This window comes from Odontesthes bonariensis, chromosome 3 (assembly GCF_027942865.1).
Source record: "Odontesthes bonariensis isolate fOdoBon6 chromosome 3, fOdoBon6.hap1, whole genome shotgun sequence".
Lineage (NCBI taxonomy): Eukaryota > Metazoa > Chordata > Actinopteri > Atheriniformes > Atherinopsidae > Odontesthes > Odontesthes bonariensis.
Window position 1 is genome coordinate 28,570,922 of NC_134508.1, and position 17,496 is coordinate 28,588,417.

At 38.6% G+C, this 17,496-nt stretch overlaps 1 protein-coding gene across 2 annotated transcripts; it reads right to left on the minus strand.

The window, feature by feature from the left end:
- Nucleotides 1-8,050: 8,050 nt before the first annotated feature.
- On the minus strand, nucleotides 8,051-12,103 carry sp7 (Sp7 transcription factor). 2 transcript variants are annotated; one of them, XM_075461433.1, is made up of 2 exons: nucleotides 12,013-12,103; nucleotides 8,051-10,771 (listed from the first exon to the last, which is right to left on the minus strand). In XM_075461433.1, exons 1-2 carry the CDS (start codon nucleotides 12,031-12,033, stop codon nucleotides 9,425-9,427), a joined length of 1,368 nt encoding a protein of 455 aa, XP_075317548.1. In that variant the 5' UTR covers nucleotides 12,034-12,103; the 3' UTR covers nucleotides 8,051-9,424. The 2 variants fall into 2 exon arrangements, with proteins under 2 accessions (XP_075317548.1, XP_075317547.1); XM_075461432.1 differs by having other exon boundaries at nucleotides 11,998-12,103.
- Nucleotides 12,104-17,496: the final 5,393 nt, after the last annotated feature.

The following is a 17,496-nucleotide window of genomic DNA, read 5'->3' on the forward strand; positions in this document are numbered from 1 at the left end:
TAACACGGAACAATGAGCATGGAAGAGGCTTGTGTTGTGTTAAAACACAACAAATATAAAAGTAAATCCAGTATAAATACATTTTTGAACATTATTCAAAGGTCCTTTTTCCTTCTTCATCTTCTTTGAGATATCTCATCCCACCAGCTTTAGGAGGACACACAACAACACAGGATCAGTAAACAAAAAGGAAAAGGTAGATTCTGTAACAGCAACTTCCGACTATAGCCCATCTAAGAAAAAATATTATGTATATATATATATATATATATATATATATATGTATTTAAACAAGGATATAGTAATGCTGATAATAGAACAATTGAGAAAAGAAGAATACTAGAATTTTCTCTCTGTCAGAAATCTGTTTTTTCAATAGTAATTGATCAACAGTTTAAATATATTTTAAACAATTGCTGATTTAATTTAGCTAAAGCGCTACTGCTTTATATTTTGTGTAAGGACATTTTACCCTCACTGGGTAGTGTACATGTGGTTTCAACGCTGACATTTCATTACCGACTAAAACTATCTCTTGCTTACATGCATGTTCTCAGTGCAGGTATATGGGCAGATACCTTACAGACAATTTTCACATCACAACAGCAAGAATCAATATTGACACGAAACAGATTATTTTACAATAATGTAAATTTGTGCCACAGTCGTTGGCACAGCTGTTATCAAAATGTTGCCGAATTAAACTGCAACAAAATGAATTGCTAACATACTTTTATAAGTCATCCTTTTCACAGCTACTTAGACAGCTAAAACATAGAAATTATAGCTGGCAGACAACTGCAGTATGTCAAAAAGTAAAAATAACTAAATTAATAAATAAATAGATAAAGAAGATATAGTTTTTTTTAATCTACCTGGTTTTTAAATAAATGCTTGCATTGCTTAATAGATGCTTTGTTCGTTGTATAATGAAAGCAATTGTTCAACAGTTTATATTTTTTTTCTGCCTACAGTTTTTTGAATGCAAATGTTTTTGTTGTTTTGCTTGATGACTTTTATTCTTATCAGACTCGTGTGCAAAACTTAACATGCCTGAAGTGAACCAGAGGAGGGCGACATTCAGTCACTGATCTTCCCAGTTGCTGTCAAGACTGTGTTTGGTCCGTGTGACTGTGAAGGTCCTTGAGTTGTTACGCACCTGTCTTCTTCTCCACTGAAGACAAGTGTAGAAACAGGGAAATGTCAGTGGTTTAGTGGACCGACAAAGCTAACGCTGCAGGATATCTGTTCAAAAAGCTAATAGAGTTACAGCTCTCTGTAGTACATACTACAATAACAATAGTAACTCTTTTCTTATAAAGCCACTTTTCACGCAAAGTTCAAAGGTGCATAAAATACAAAAAAATTTCATTACTGCGATTCCCATGAACATGAATTAAATTACCACAAATATGAGTTGAATATCATCATCTTTAAACAACAAACCAGAGAAGTGTAGTGTTTGATAAAATACAAGACAAAACAAAAAAAAGAATAAAATAATATGTCATTAGCAGATGTTTTTAAAAAGGCAACAGTCCTTGGATGTCTGACCAAACTTAACTTATGTGAGTTATGTGGGCTGAAAGGGAAGATTCCGTCAATTTATAATTAAAGCCAGCTTAATTTGATTGTGAGGAAATCATATTTTATATTTCATTCATGATTTAATAATATTACAGGCTGACAGCACCATAAAGTCCAGTTTCTCTGTTTAGTTTGGATCTGTTTGCCTCTGTGAAAGGAACCATGCAGACCCTCTAAATCCTTTGGACCCACAACGTTTCCAATGAATGCAACAGCACTTCCATAAAATATTTCTGTACATTTTCCACCTTCCCCTGATTTTCTTTTATATCTGTGGCTTGACAATTAATCCCATGATGCTTTGCTCATAAATCCCTGTTGGCCACCATTGAAATAGAGCTAAAATTTTGATGGCTTCATCTGCTGGCATCAATGTGTCAGTGTGGATAAGCACATTTTGCCAAATGCAACACTGAATGAACTGGCCATGACAGTGAGTAAAGCTGTCTCCCATTTGAACTCTCAAACCTCCAATCGAAGCAGCATGATTAATATGTGACCAGAGTGTACCCCTCCTACTCATTACATATAGTTTCAGCCTTGATGCGCCTTCATTTGTCGTCTGGAGGCCCTAATTTATTGGCCTATAACATGATAATGTAAGTGTTTTTTATTGAGCTGGTGGTTAAATCATTGACTGAATGAGATCAGACATGAATGCCGTCTTAGCAGCCATGCACACATGGACACGCACACATCCCCAAACACACTTTCCTTTTCCCCGTCTTGGCCTGGTGCATTAGTATGTGTGGTTCTTTGGTCGCCAAAATCATCAGTAGATATCTTCAAGAACAGAGTTGTATGAATGTTCTTCTTCCCTCCTTCCACAATATGATGTGTTTCCCTTTTTGTGTGTGTTTTGATCCCTCTCTTGTGGCCAAGCTGTGCTGTGGTGAGGCGCGGGTTCGAGTGGCGCTCCTGTGTTATTTTTGGCAGCAGCAGTGGTTGGTGGCTGTTGAGGAGAGAGGAGACAGAGGGGGGATAGCATGGAGACCAAAACCAAGGCTGTTTAAGGGATTTCTGTCTGCAGGAATTGCTTTGTAATGATCAGAGACTCATTATGGATGTGTATTTGTGTATGTGTGCGTGTACGTGCCCTCATGCATTTACACGCAGACAAACTGAAAAGGGCTGGCATGCACATTTGTTCCCTTAACACTTCACAAACACCTCATATACACGTTCTCATTCACAGACCACACACTCTGAGTTGCTAAACTGCTTAACATGTGCAATTCTTACTTTTTAAGAAAGATAAATGAATAACATCGACTTCACTAAATACAGTTAATTTTCCCTGTTCTTGTCACATGGAAACTATTTCTTGTTTGTCAACCACTATGTTAATGCGCTCTCCTCTCTGTGGGAGTTAGACTGGAAGACATGCCGCCTGCTCTCGCAACATGCAGTGTCAGACATTTATGCTCCTCCCTCTACGTTTCTGAAAACACCATTTGAAAAAGATTTTCTCCAGCTCTTTTCTTGGCCACAGATCAAGAGAACATTATTACTCTACTTTATTTATTTATATATTGTGGTGGTAATGTGTGTGAATGCATGTGTGCATGTATGTATGTGTATACGTAATTGTGCATGTATGTGTGTGAAGCCACAAAGATATTTCAATTTCTTCAGAATATTAAATAAACATGCAGCAGCAGCTTCAGTGAAGCACTGCCTGCCAGTGGGTTTCGGGCTGGATGGGTGGTGGTGCTGGTGGTGAAGGGGGGAAGGGGTTTTGTGGCCATGGCTCTGGGGGGGTGAGGCAGCTCATGGTCAGGGCCCCCGCCGGACACACTGGCGCCTCGCGCTGGAGGACTTCTGAACCACCACACTCCTCCACCAAAACCCTGCCAACCCTGGCTCCCTGCTCCCGCTTCCAACGCAAATCACTCACTTCTCTCTCTGCATTTTGTCTCTCCCTCCATTCTCCCTCCTTCCTCCCTGACTGTCTTTTTTTTTTTCTTCAGTTTCCTCATTCTGTTGATCTTGATCCAGATTAATTTGCTATTTGGCTGCTCTCTTTTTCTCACTTACCGCTGAGCTGTTAGTGGCAGGACACTCTGACTGTGTTTTCTCTACCTTTTCTCCTGATGATTTTGTGTTTTTGCACCCTCCTTTCACTGTGTCTCTTAAAACCCTTCCCTATAACTGTTCCAAGGAAGTATTTAGTGGCTTGCGCTAAAAGAAAACAAAAAAGAAAAAAGAAAACAGGAATGGTTTGGGCTGTTCGTCAGTCAGAATACCATCAAGATAGTAAGCATTTTCAAAAGGAAAGAAAACTTTAATGATGCTTTAGATATACGTAAAGTTATTAGGTTATTATGGGCCATTAATTTTCTGAGTGGTTTTCCAATTCTATGTCCAAGAGATATCAAACTACTTGTCTTGTGAGAGACAGAAACTTTCCATTGTGGTGAAAATTGCGTAAACCAACTAGCTTTACAGTAGGCACTCTTGCTGTATTTTTGTTAATCTACCCAAAATTTGCATTTAATGTTAATTTCATACATGAACACAACAGGGTGAAAAATACACATTTATAAATAAACAGCGTGTTTACTTGCTTCAGCCCTCTTGAGCAAATGTGGTTTTTCTGAGAACTCAAACTGCACCTACTTCTGTGTATAATTGAATTATGGATGTCAAACATCTTAAGTTGAGTAGATATGTCTTTACGTGTCACACATGCAATTTTCTAAACCTAAATTTCCCCTGGAAGCAATTTGTCATCCGGAGGCCATTAAATGGGAAGCATATTATCTTTTTAAAGGGGCATAGAGTCACCCACAACCTTCCCACAGTTCCTATAAACAAAATGGTCTCATTTAGTGGTGCATTTGGTGCACTGGGCAGCAAGAGATGAATTTAAACTTTAAAGACAATTTTCAGGCCAGAAAATGCTGTAACATTATACGATTAGAAGTATGAAAATCACTTCAAGTTTGATGATGCAAGACAAAGGGACTGCTATTTGTTTAGTTAAAAATGAAGGTAGCCGAAACCTAATCACCAATGTAATAATAAATCATATTGGACCATGAGGAGAGGCAGGAGGTAATGTCTCAAGCTAGTGCACATTTGCCACAATATGAATGGAACTCAGTGCAAGGATAGAGAGTTCACTTTTGTACCATTTATTTATGTTCACAATGAATTCAAAACCTCAAATAAACAGCCTCTTCCTGGAGGTCTTGAGGCTGTTTTGGAGAGGTTTAAAGTGACCCAAAGAGTGGTCAACCTGCTCTACTTGCTGTTTTCTAAGAGAATGTGTGCACAGCGTGGCAGACTCACATCGAAAGATGTATGTTCATGTTCATGTTCACATCTGCTTTAAGAAAACCTTTAAAACTAGGCTAATGAAAATCACTGGACAATTTATTACTGAAACCATTTTAATCATTTAATTATAGTAAAAATGGTCTTTTGGACATTTACACTAATTCCATTCTCTCATAATTGCTTTTCTGTTTGTTCTTTATTTGGTACAAAGAGCAACAACAATAACCAGAATTGCACATTCTCACAGAATAAAACTTTATCTCATGCTTCAAACTTCATTTATTGAAGTTGTACATCATCAGATCTGGAATATTGTGCATCAGTGATGGGGCAGTGGCATTAATCAGATCAATTTACGCATTCACACAGTCAGCATTCTTTTTCTTTTTTTGCTAGCTTTCCTTTCTGCTTTGGCTGCAGCAGCTGTGTTACTTTTCAGTCTGATAGAAATATGTAATTGTTATTTGCCAGCTGTTGCCAGCTCCACCTGTTTTACTCAAAAGCACATACAGAAGGTCAGAAAACCTGTGTTGAGTTTGTAGCCACCATATTTGTATGGTTTTTCATTTGTCTGTTTTCCATATGTGTGGTTTGTCACTTCTAGGCATGTGAACATAAGCACACACAGACATACACACACACACACACACACACACACACACACACACACACACACACACACACACACACACACACACACACACACACACACACAGATAAACATGCATGAATATGAGATGAATATAATGCAGTGTAACTGATAGAAAGTCCCTTAACAAATCCTCATTATCATACCTTTATTATAATGTTATATCTGTCTGTCATTCAATGTAGAATGCATTAAAGGAAAGCCAGAAAAAAAGGATTTTTGAGATGAAATGAGAAAAAACACCCAATGATACTTAATCACAGAGGCACATTGTTTTGTGACATGCTGCTGCTTCCTTCCCCTGACATGTAAATGATGGTTAAAATTGATAAGAAAAGAGGACATAAAGTGCACTTGCAAGATAGCTTTACCTTTTTACCCCTTGTCCTTTCTTATCTATTTTGTTTTCCTCTTTAACCTTTGTTTTATTTAACCTGACCCCTTCTGTTCTCCAGGTCATGTTATGGTTTACTGCGATCAGTGTACCTTCCCCTTTGCCAGAAAAGCCTTATCTTGCTTTTACTTACTACCTGGCTACTGAGCCTCTGGCTATACTGACATTCTTTACCCTATCGAACTCTGCCACAAAAACCCAGTCACACCTGCAGACACCTGTGCTTTTGTCCTCTCCTATGCCTCAAATGGTACCTCCGCCTTGCACACACTGGAAGGAAGGACAGGCACCCATGCCTGTGGCTATGTCAGAACACAGTCAATTGTTTTACTTGACTACTCAGTTAGGACCAGATAACAGCGGGAAATGGGGTTAATTAGCATTTTGTTCAATACATCATGATGAGGTCTTTTATTCTAAAGAGATGCAATCCGAGTCTCTCTCAGGAGTAACTCATTAAGAGTAAGTTTGTGTGACTCAGCAAGTTTAACAGCTTAACAAAACACACCATGAGAGCATGTTTTAAAGTATCCTCTTTGCATTAGACTGGAAATGAGATATTTGATGGCTTAAACAGGTAGATCTGGGAACCACTTCAATAACCTTTTTTGTTCTTTTAAGTCTGCAATGATTTGACTGTGTGAATGGACTAAATGGGAACTTGTGGGCAAACCATATGGAACACATTGTCCAGTTTCTGCTTTTGCCTCTCTGTGTCACTGCATGTATATTTTCTTTTTTATGATCTTATTTGAAGCAACACTTAATGTTTCCTGGCTTTCTAAATAAAAGAAGTAAAAATAAAGTTAAGGCTACAGTATGCCACCACCACAGCAGTTGGAGTGTATTTTTAAAAGGCGAAAATACCAGTAGCTGCAGAGGTTTTAAAAGCCACTGACCATCTTCTTAACCCCCCCCTCAACCCTTGGCCTGACACACCCTCCCATACCCATTCCCCATGTTTGCCTTTTTATGTTGTGGACTCGACCGTGCGCCCACTTCAGACCACCATAAACATGTTGGTCCTTGATGACAGACTCGGCCCCGGGACATTTTATATAAATTGACCTCAACTACAGCTCATTAGATGCCCTAAATTGGAACCATGCAGCCTGGGAAGTGTAAATGTTACAACAGGAGAGTTGTAGCTTCAGGGGGGTTCCAGCTGCTCTGTCTCTTCTTCATTTCTGTGATTTAGCCAGTGTTTCTTTTTTTCCTTGCAGTTTTATTTCTTTGGACTGCAAGGTAAATCAAAAATTTTACCAAAGTGACATAGAATATTTGCATTGATTTGTCTCTTATGCTTGCCTTTCTTGACATCCTTTTACATCACCTGCTACCAACAAGGTCATTAACAAGTCATAGAGTCACTCTGACCATATCTGATGCAACTCCATGGCAAAACACATCTGTCTGTGGGCTCATTTAGGCTGTCCTAAGGCTATCTTACTTTTAAAGCAGCGTGGGAAGTCCTCCCACCTTTGGTATTTTTATTAGTCTGGAAAAGCCTGACAGAAACGTTGCACAGAAAGACATGCAAGTGCCACTTGTTGTGACTGTTAACTCTTTCAGAAACATACGGAAATACCATATACAAAATCTTAAACATAGCTGATGTTTGGCTCAGCGTCTTTACAGCATTTGTATCCCTACATCACCTCTTTGGTCATGCATCCTGACCTAATCGGGGTCCTTTGTTTGACCGCCTCCCTCCATAAACAATGCAGCCACATCTCCCCTGTCCTAATCCCTTCTTCTCCTCTCCCCTGACTCTGCTGGAACATCACTCTCAGTAATTACCCCTCTGAAGCAGGAGAGTGGAGTAATTGTCTTGAGTGTAACTACAGTGGATGCCTGAAAGGGGGTCATTGTGTGGAGTTTAGACTTCAATTCAGTGAGCAGCTTTGTTTGTGCTGCAAAAGATAATGAAAGTATTTGCTTGGCCATGGTGAGGTAGAAAGATAGGAAAAGGACAGTGAGTGAGGAGATCAGGATAAGAGAGAAGTTCATGCCCAGAATGACTGCTTTTCATTCTTTAAAATATAAAAATCAAACAGTTGTCTCAGAAAGCTTCTGTGTAGGAAATAACAACAAAGATGATCTTTTTTTTAAAAGTTTCTTTACTCTTGAAAGCACCAAAATGTTCATGATTCCATGTCATAAATCTCACAACTTGAGTCCCTTTAAAAGTTGCATTGCTTCATTACTATTTACTTTTTTTTTTTTACACTCATTCGATAACAAGTCAGCAATCAAATAGAAATTAAGCCCTTATGATTATTGTCTATTAAATGAAGTAAGATAGACATCATTTCATGGTGAAAAGTTAGACATAACATAGGCAAAACCTAAAAAAAAATTGAAAAATAGCACACCTAACAAAAATCTATATATTGTTGTCAACATATAGTATTTACAAAGTAGGAATCGCTTGTTAATCATTACTTTGCCAGGTGTAGAAGATTTCACAATTAAAAGATAATACAAATTTAGTTACCACGCACATTAAGCTTCAGTATCTATAAATAGAACTTTAAAAATATACTCCCAAAACTCCACCTAATAACTAATAAATAAGAAAAAAAGTCTTAATTTAATGCATTTTATTTTTATTTTTATTTTTAACTTCAACCATTCATTTTGTTTAGGTATAATATTTCCTGCAGGGTGCAAGATAATCTTCCATGTGCATAATTTAAGACATAAATTAGATTAATTGTGTAAATACGAAATTAAATTAGACAGTAAGTAAGAAGCAAACAAAAGAAAAATGCAGTATCTTTTACATCAGGATGTCTTTGACAAGTACAAGCTGCAAGTAACACTGTCCATTGGTTGTTTCAAGAATAATGGATAAGTATCAAAATACGGCTGTAAATCAGATTTTTCTCCAGGCATGCAATGCTCCATCAGCTCCGTCATCCCAACCATAAGTCTTGTTGTAAAACTACTTTCCTTTTGCAGCCTCAGAACTCTTTTCCTTCTGCTTTTGCAGATTAAATTTCCCCAGTGGTTTGTCTCATTTGAAAGGCAGAAAATGTGTGCAGACTACAAAATGTGTGCATGAGCATGTTTACTTGTATGTGTGTCTGAACAGGCATACTTTTGTGGGTACCCTTGTATGCATGAATACATAATATATGCTTGCACATTTGCTCATAGTTATTTCTGTGCATGCAAATGTGCACATATGTATGTTATATTCATGCTCATATACATCAGGGCTAGGCTGTGTACTTTGTGCGTATTTGATTGTATGTCTGTCTACTTTTGTGCTTGTTTGCTTGCAGACTGACTCATATTTGTTCTGTGTGTGTGTGTGGTCCAGAGAAAATGAAGTGATTGCTACCTGCAACATGTTCAGTCATTTATCAAATCAAGTCTTTCCACACAACATATCCTTTGTATGTTTGGGAGAAAATTTGTTTTTTTTAACTGTAAGGCAAATCTTTCTTCATAAAAATCAAGCCTATAATGTCACAAAATAACATTGCGTAGAAGACTTAATGCAGTCAGATCTCCAACAATCCACTGCTGTTCTCTACTCCATTAGGTGTGGCAGTCTTCTCATCTCCATTGGTGATTTGGTCAGCGACAGGATTGGCGGTTACAGCGCTGGAGTTAAGCTCTGCGGTCTCTTCACTCCGAGGATCTGTGTCTCCCTCCACAGCTACAGCTTTACCCTGCAGTGCAGAATCTGCGTGGGTCTTCTGATGCTTTGAGAGGTGATCACTACGTGTGAAACGTTTGTTACACAGTAGGCAAGTGAATTTCTTCTCCCGCGTGTGGGTGCGCACATGCCTCTCCAATTCGTCAGAGCGGGTGAAACGCTTCCCACAGAACAGCCAGTTGCAAACAAAGGGCCGCTCGCCGGTGTGCCAGCGCAGGTGAGCTTTTAGGTGGGAGGCCTTGCCGTAGACCTTCCCGCAGCCTGGGATGTGACAGCTATGGACCGGTTTCTTCCTCAGGGATGCAGCTGAGGCTCCCAGCCTCTCCAGCTCCTGGCAGTTGGGGCAGTCACATGATGACCTGCTGGGTGTAGCCCCTCCACTGTAGCCTCCTGATCCCCGAGCAGGCTTGAGGCCCATGGGACTGTCAATAAGCCCTGCACTTGGCACAGGCTTAGGCTTGTACATGTCCTGGGGCAGCATGTGCTGGGAAGGTTGAAGGAGATGTGAAGAGGAGCCCAGTCCCACAGAGGGGTATGGAGCTGGGTTGAGTGGTGTAAAGTCGGTGCTGTAACTTGGAAGCTGCGGGCTAAGGGATGCTTGCGGTGCCACAGGCTGCAGAGAAGCCTGGAGACCCCCATCAGCTTGGGGCTGTGTTGCTGACAGCCAGTTGGAGTTGGGGTGAACGTCCCACCAAGAAGAAGTGGCATTAGCTGGAGCAGCAGTTATGCCAGGGTGGATTCCAGCCTTGTACCAGGAGCCATAAGGGTGTGTCATGTCCAGCGACGTATAGACACTGGTAAGACAGTCGGCCGTAGCGTGGGCCTTTGACACTAAAAGAGACGGGTCCTGGGAGACCGAAGTCTGGAAGGAGTGGGAGAAAGGGTTATATTCTGTAGTGTAGCCTCCGGCCGAATGAGGAGGGCTTCCAGTGGGAGTAAGCAGCCCACCACCTCCTCCTCCAGCTGTGGTGAAAGAGCCAGTGTAAGAGTCCGCCAGGCTGCTGCCGTCTGTCGTCCGCCCGTTCTTCGCTGTCTGAAGGTCAGAGGTCATGGCGTAAGGCTTTTTTACTGGAGTGTTGCTGCTGGTTTTGCTGGGTGTAGCTGAATCTCTGATAGGGCTTGTGCTGCCAAACTTGTTACAGGTAGCAGTTAACATAGCCAGAGGACTGGAGCCATAGCGTGAGTCTTCCTGGGAAGGAGGAGACAAGAGGAAAAATGAGCCTGTCTGTCTGCAGGAAATGGCTGCTTGCCACTGCTACTTCTGTCAGTGTCAACTCTAATAAAAAACTTATGTCTGACTGCCACCGCTGGTTTTCCCTGCTCTCCAAATTTTAAAAGTGGTTTCAAGCGGTGGATGTTCTGCTTTGCTCAGAAAAGAAGTAATTCACTCACTGAGTGTTTGAACTTAAATGATTTTGACCAGCTATACTTAAGTGTACATTAATTAAATATTTCCCCAACTCTTTGTAAGATCATTTCCAACATGCATACATACCCAATACATTGACTGTTTAAAATACGTTAGATGAAATATTGTAAAATGCGTCACAATAATCTGTTTATGATAATTTTTGTTACACATATAAAACATGTTCATGTGTCCTATTCAAAAGCAAAATATTTACCACTTTTGAAGTGAAAAACTTTCATATATTGTTCCTTATTCTCTTGATTCTACTTCCCTTCGTTGACAGGCTACACACAATATAGCAAAACCTATCAGATTCATTATCTCTTGGCTTTTGCCACAAACTACACATGGATATAACAAACAAAACATTACAGTATCTGTATTTCTGAGTTTACATACTTGTAATCTCTCACTCTTGAATTTCATTTAAGTATGGTGGGATTTCTTTCAACTCTAACGTACAGCACTTTTTATTTTTCAATTGTAGCATAAAACTGTATATTCTATGTACAATAATCTCAAATATTCCCTAAATTTTGTTTCGATGTAAATGATAATCTTTCAGAGCGGTCTGACTTCCCATCCAGAGGTGATTGGTCATAATCTTCTTTTACTAAAATACTTTACATTCTGTTACATTACATTCTATGTTTCTTTACATTCTTCTTTACATAATGTTCTGTTCGCTCTCAGAAATGGAATCCCTGGAGGAAATGTTAATCACAGGCTTTGACAGAGACTAACAGGTTCAAATGTGAGTTGTAAAGTTTCATCCTGAGTGAAACTATGTCATCTTTCTTTAAATCTGAGATCCATCTCAACGCACATCCTAATATCGTTACACTTTTCCCGTTATATTTCGATCCTACACTAAATACCCTCAAACTGAACAAAGTTTGCCCACAGCACGACTTTATTATGAAGTCAAACTGAAAATGTATTATTCACTGAAAAAAGTTTAATTTGTCTTAAAGAGAAGAAGAAAAAAAACCGAATTTACTTACAATTACATTCCCTACCTCCAGAATAGATGCGGCCATCCCTGAGAAACAAAATCCTTAGGAAACTGAGGGGAGTGGGAGAGGCGCTGCTCTGAGTCCCGGGACAGTTTGGAAGAAGTCGGGCTCTAACGCGGCGAAGTGTTTTGAGGCACTGGGGGCCCGCCCCCTAATTATAGGCTATGGGCTCTTTGAAGACTCGCTAAGAAGCAATAAAATCCCAAAGATGGAGGAAAATGGACGGAGATTGGTGGCTAAAACGAGGACATCCCACCTCCCCAAACGAGAGTGTCGAATCGTTTTTTAGTACAAATGCATGAATGGGTCACTCATCAATCACCATGCGCTATTTCAATTTCCCTGAGTTTATTTTCTTTCCACTAGGATTAGTCCTGCGGAGTCCGACGGAAAAGATTACATTTAATGTCTTCAGATAATGATCCGCACTGATTTCTTTACTCAGTTTGACGATTTAGAGCATTTTCATAATGACACAAATGCTATTCGTCATATCACAATTAGTGAACAGTAACTAGGATGATAGAAGTAAACGACTAAAAAAATGTCTTCCCGGTTTTTCTCTCTGTGAGGAGAAATAACAAAAGAACACTAAACCTTGGCCTACGCCACATAAATGAGAGAAATTAAACTGAGCGAGTTTGTGGTTTCTATATCCGAGATTTTATTATTCTGGTTTCAACCCTGTCTCTGTTTCCAATATTCTTAAATGCAGTTAACTGCCTTTTTAGACTTTAGTGTGATGGTTTAAGAGCCTGAACTACAGAGGGAAGCGAAGAAGAAAAGGATTAACTCGGTGGATAAAATAAATAAGAGATTATCACATCAAATTAAATGAATTTAAACAATGAGGAGGGGAAATGACAGCCCAGGATAGTTTCCTGAAGTCAAACTTTGTTGGAAAAAAAAGAAGAGTTTGAACAGAAAGATGGAAAAAAATTCTAGAAATGCAAAATAAAGCTGCAACATATCCAGACTTTTAGCAGAAGAATATAAAAAATAATGCTGGTAAAACTGTTCAGAATACTTTCCATGAGAGTTAACCAGTTGGAGTGGTCCATAAAACTTTTGTAAACCGTGACAAGAATCATAAATCTACATTTATCTATTATTTATAAATGTTACTGCCTTAATGTTTTATTTAAAACTCCAGAAAATTATTCAAATCTGATCTATATTGAAAATATTATATTCAACATTGGAATATGACAAGCTTTCTAACATTTATTCCCTTCTTTTCTGTCACGTAATACTTCTCTTTTCATCAAATATTCATATAGAAACAAAAAGAAACCTGTTAGAAATATCATATTAAAGATATTATGGCAAAAGATATCCTGTTTTATGGCAAATCATTTGCATGGAGCTTTTTACTAACAGAAAAGTAAAACCGCATAAACTGACTTTGTGTCTAATTAGAGGATTTACAGAGTTTATACTTAATGCCAAACAAAGTAATGCTTACAGTGTGATGTATACGGTGTGGATGTATCTCAGTTTGTTTTCTTTGAGATTCACTTAAGGTTTCTCAAATGAAGGATACTTTTCATTTTAGAATTTCATTTATTGTAATACTAAAAAGGTAAAAAAAAAAAACTCAAGTCTTAGCCTCCAGCATAAAACAGATTCTCAGCGCCTTTTTGTGGGCGTCTCGTTTTCTGAAGGAGAGCACAGAAGATTAAAATTGTTGTCAAAAATAAACATATAATTTCTGTCCTTATTTTCTCCTCAATTACAGGGCATGGTCAGAACAGGGCTTGTCGTTCTGGAGAGTCTGGCCCTCACATGAACACAGCGGCTATATTTGGCAGTCTGCTCTCCAACTGACCTTCATTGCTTTATTTTCTTATTCCAGAAGGGGTGTGAGTGGAAGAACAAAGGTTTCTGAAGTCATTCACACTCTTGCAGTCACATGAACCTATCTATCTATCTATCTATCTATCTATCTATCTATCTATCTATCTATCTATCTATCTATCTATCTATCTATCTATCTATCTATCTATCTATCTATCTATCTATCTATCTATCTATCTATCTTACGTTACGTGGCATTTCACACTTTCTGAGGCATTTCCCTTCCCTCTCATTTGACACATGGCCTGTCAATGGTACAAGCCTTTAAGTGAAATGTTCTTTTTCTTCTTAGTGTTCATTAATGTTTTACGTTTAAGTGAAATGACAGGGGAGGTATAAAAAAAAGGCTTCTAGGTTGTTGCAAAGTGGTCTGCAATGGGCTGCTTTTCCTCATTTTTATAAGACTTGTAGTAATCTAAAACTTTGGCGTGTTCCTCTTTACAGTCTCTTCAAAAGAGACTAAGTGAGATCTATAATTAGAGAATGCGTTACGTTCTTAACAGCCTCTTCAAAAAGCTTTCTCTGCTCTATATGCTATTTTCTACCCCGTGTGGTTGAGATTTTGGGGTATAGGCAATGTAGGCTTGATGAACCTACGAGCGTTGGGTGGGCATGTTTATACGGATAGTTATTGTCCATCTGACAGCTATCAGATGTGTCAGGTGGTTTTTATAGCAAAGCTGCATCATTAGCACCAGACGGTAGGGATACAACAAATAGGCTACCATGTGATTGGTGAATGAACGAAAGTTATCACTTGTCATGTTAAGTTTAATCCCTGCGACTTCTGTGTTTTTGCAAATTTGCTGGTGCCTTTCTAGTTAATTCTGACTGAAACTGCATGTAAAAATTTTGCTTCTTTGTCATACCAAGTGGCCTGTTGCCCTCAGAATGTTCTGGGTGAAGGTCACAGTGGGAGGATCTCAGCTTTACCAAAGATGTCTGTGTTTCAAGTAACCAAAAATGCCAACATATGTTTGACTTTACCAGTGTGTTTGGTAGTTAGATGGGCTTCTAACTGAAAAACTTCAAACTTGGCTTGCCTATTGATCTTTTTCACCTGAAAAAGTGGCCTCAGAACAGATCCAGAGCTACATCAGACTGATTATTTTATTGCCTCAGTAGAGCTTCAGTTTACCAGTGTGCAGTTGATCTACAGTAGGAAAGTGTGAAACTTGGTTTCTCAGGACAATTTAAAATCTCAGATATAAGTAGCAATATTTATTGTGTTTGACATTATAAATGAACCTAATCTTTGACAAAAAAAAAACTTTGTTACTGAAATGTTATCCATAATGCACATACAGTTTTGTAACTAACTCATTTCTTGACCTCTTCTGGTCTTGTTTGTTTTTGTAGGCAGGAGGCTATATATTATTGTACATAACAGACAACATTTCATGATCATCAATTACAGACAGTTCTGAGTTTGTTCCCAAGCTTTGGCATCCAGCTCGTCTTCATTTTGAATACCGCTGGCAGAATTTCAAACCTTTTTTTCCCCAGACAATACTTCACTTTGGGAAAGAAAGAAAGAAAGAAAGAAAGAAAGAAAGAAAGAAAGAAAGAAAGAAAGAAAGAAAGAAAGGAAGAAAAAAGAAGGAAAGAAAGAAAGAAAGAAAGCAAGAAAGAAAACAGGAAGTCATGTGACTCAGTCCATTACAAACACTCTCAATCATATTCAGGACAGATCCACATTTCTGTGCAAAACAAGTCAAGTTGTTTATTGTTGGTTGTTCTACTCCATAGGAAAAAAACTCCTCCCAGTATTCGCTTACATCCAGTGTTTTCGTGAGTGGAGATGTCTTCTCGACCAATCAAAGGATAGATGTTGTCAATCATGCAAAGATGCATACCTAAGCATATAAACTCCCCTTTGTCAGGGATGTACAAGTTTACCTTTTAACGTTCTGGGGACCTAAAATGTGAACTAACTACTTTTTAAACTATTAGTTTAACTACAGCCTATTTTTCAGTGGCTGGCTTGTAGCTTAAATACTTTCTTATTCAAATTGAGTGATTATAGTTTTGCCAGTGTTTATGATCGAAAATAATTTTGGGCCACAAAAAACACATTTTTTCATTCTCATGGAAGTTGCTGTGTGGTATTTTTTTTAACTATTTGGCTGAGTCACCAAGTTTGGAGCATTAACCTTACATGGACTTTAAAGCAGACAGATAACTGGCTTACTAAACAGACATTTGTCAAACACGCACCTCATACAGTGCACAACAAGTTACAAAAATCAGGAGATGCATGATAGTACCAAAGCGGCAGTATGTCAGTTATGGCACGTGCCACCATTTGAGAGGCTGAGAATAGCAACCGTAAACTTAGCTTTAAAAATGATTGCTAGTTTACAAATCTGCACTGAATTCTGAGATGTGTCTGAGGTAGGAAAAGCTTGGATGAGTGCTTGGTCCTATTTAAAAAAAAAAAATTTCTTCTTATCAACCGTTTTTTTATTTTATTTTTTTATTAGATCTTTCCCCCATACTACACGCTAACTTCAGAATTTCATGTCCAACTTTAGCATTGCAGACAAATGTTTGAGGCTACAGATAAACGGCCCAGATTTGAAGCAGATTTGTGGTTAGATCAGTGGTCAGCAATCGCTGTGTGTGAATGCTACAAAGAAGTGATTTGTGAGGCTTGCAGAGACCTCCTAGTCAATTTGATATTTTCGAATGTATTTGATATTTTTAAGGGGTCAGCGGTGGATGAGTTGTTGGGGGAGTCATTAGTGAGAAGCTGCAGCCAATGAGAGCGTAGGAGATGGTCAGGGGACACGACAGGGTGAAACCCTCAAAATCACCTGGAGCTATTTGTTTAATATTGTAATGTTAATGACATGAGAGAGTCTTTCTGCTAACACTGACAGCTGAGTAGTGTGACCAATACAACAATCTTCTATCTTGATATCTTTATATATATATCAATATCATAGAATATCCCTTTGTGATAAAGAAAGTATTTTTTAATTTCATCTAATTGAGAAAATCTTGTCTGAACTCAACTTAAGGCATCCTGTTTGGGCTTTACCCAGCTCCCATCAGCGAGAGATAAACAGCACCTGGACTGGATGCCGGTCCATCATGAGTGTAACACAACATAGACACAACATAACAACTTTTCATGCTTAAAGTCGCACCTGATTTGGAATCTGCAGTTAAGATATCGATTAGGTTTTTTGGACTTTGGGAGAAATAACAGAGAAAACCTGTGCTGGCACAGGAAGAACTTCCAACCTCCACATATAATGTTCTGCAGCTGAGGTTCAAACCAGTGATCTTCTTACGCTGAGACAAACGTGCAGAAGAATGACGAATATTTCACCGCCCATGTTTTTGTTCATTTTAGATATAGATAGATATATTATTTATTGTCATTGTTAAACAGAGTTTACAACGAAATTTGTTTGTAGCATCACCATCACCACTGGCATTCAAGTATAAATAAATACCAAGTTATGTTGGAGCAGCATTAAACATGTATATTCGAGAAGTTTGGCTTATTTCTCAAGTTAAAAAAAGGGGCTTTCAAGAGAATTATTGAAGGTTCAGACCCTGGATCATTTTGAGATAGCCTATAATGAGTATTCTGCCAGAAAACATAAAAAGAGGTCATCT

Coding starts and splice junctions, on each gene's coding strand:
- sp7 (XM_075461432.1), bottom strand. CDS start 12,033: ATGGCCGCATCTATTCTGGAGGTAGGGAATGTAATT. Junction 10,772..11,997: donor TGGAGGTAGGGAATGTAATT/GTAAGTAAATTC, acceptor CCTCCTTCCCAG/GAAGACTCACGCTATGGCTC.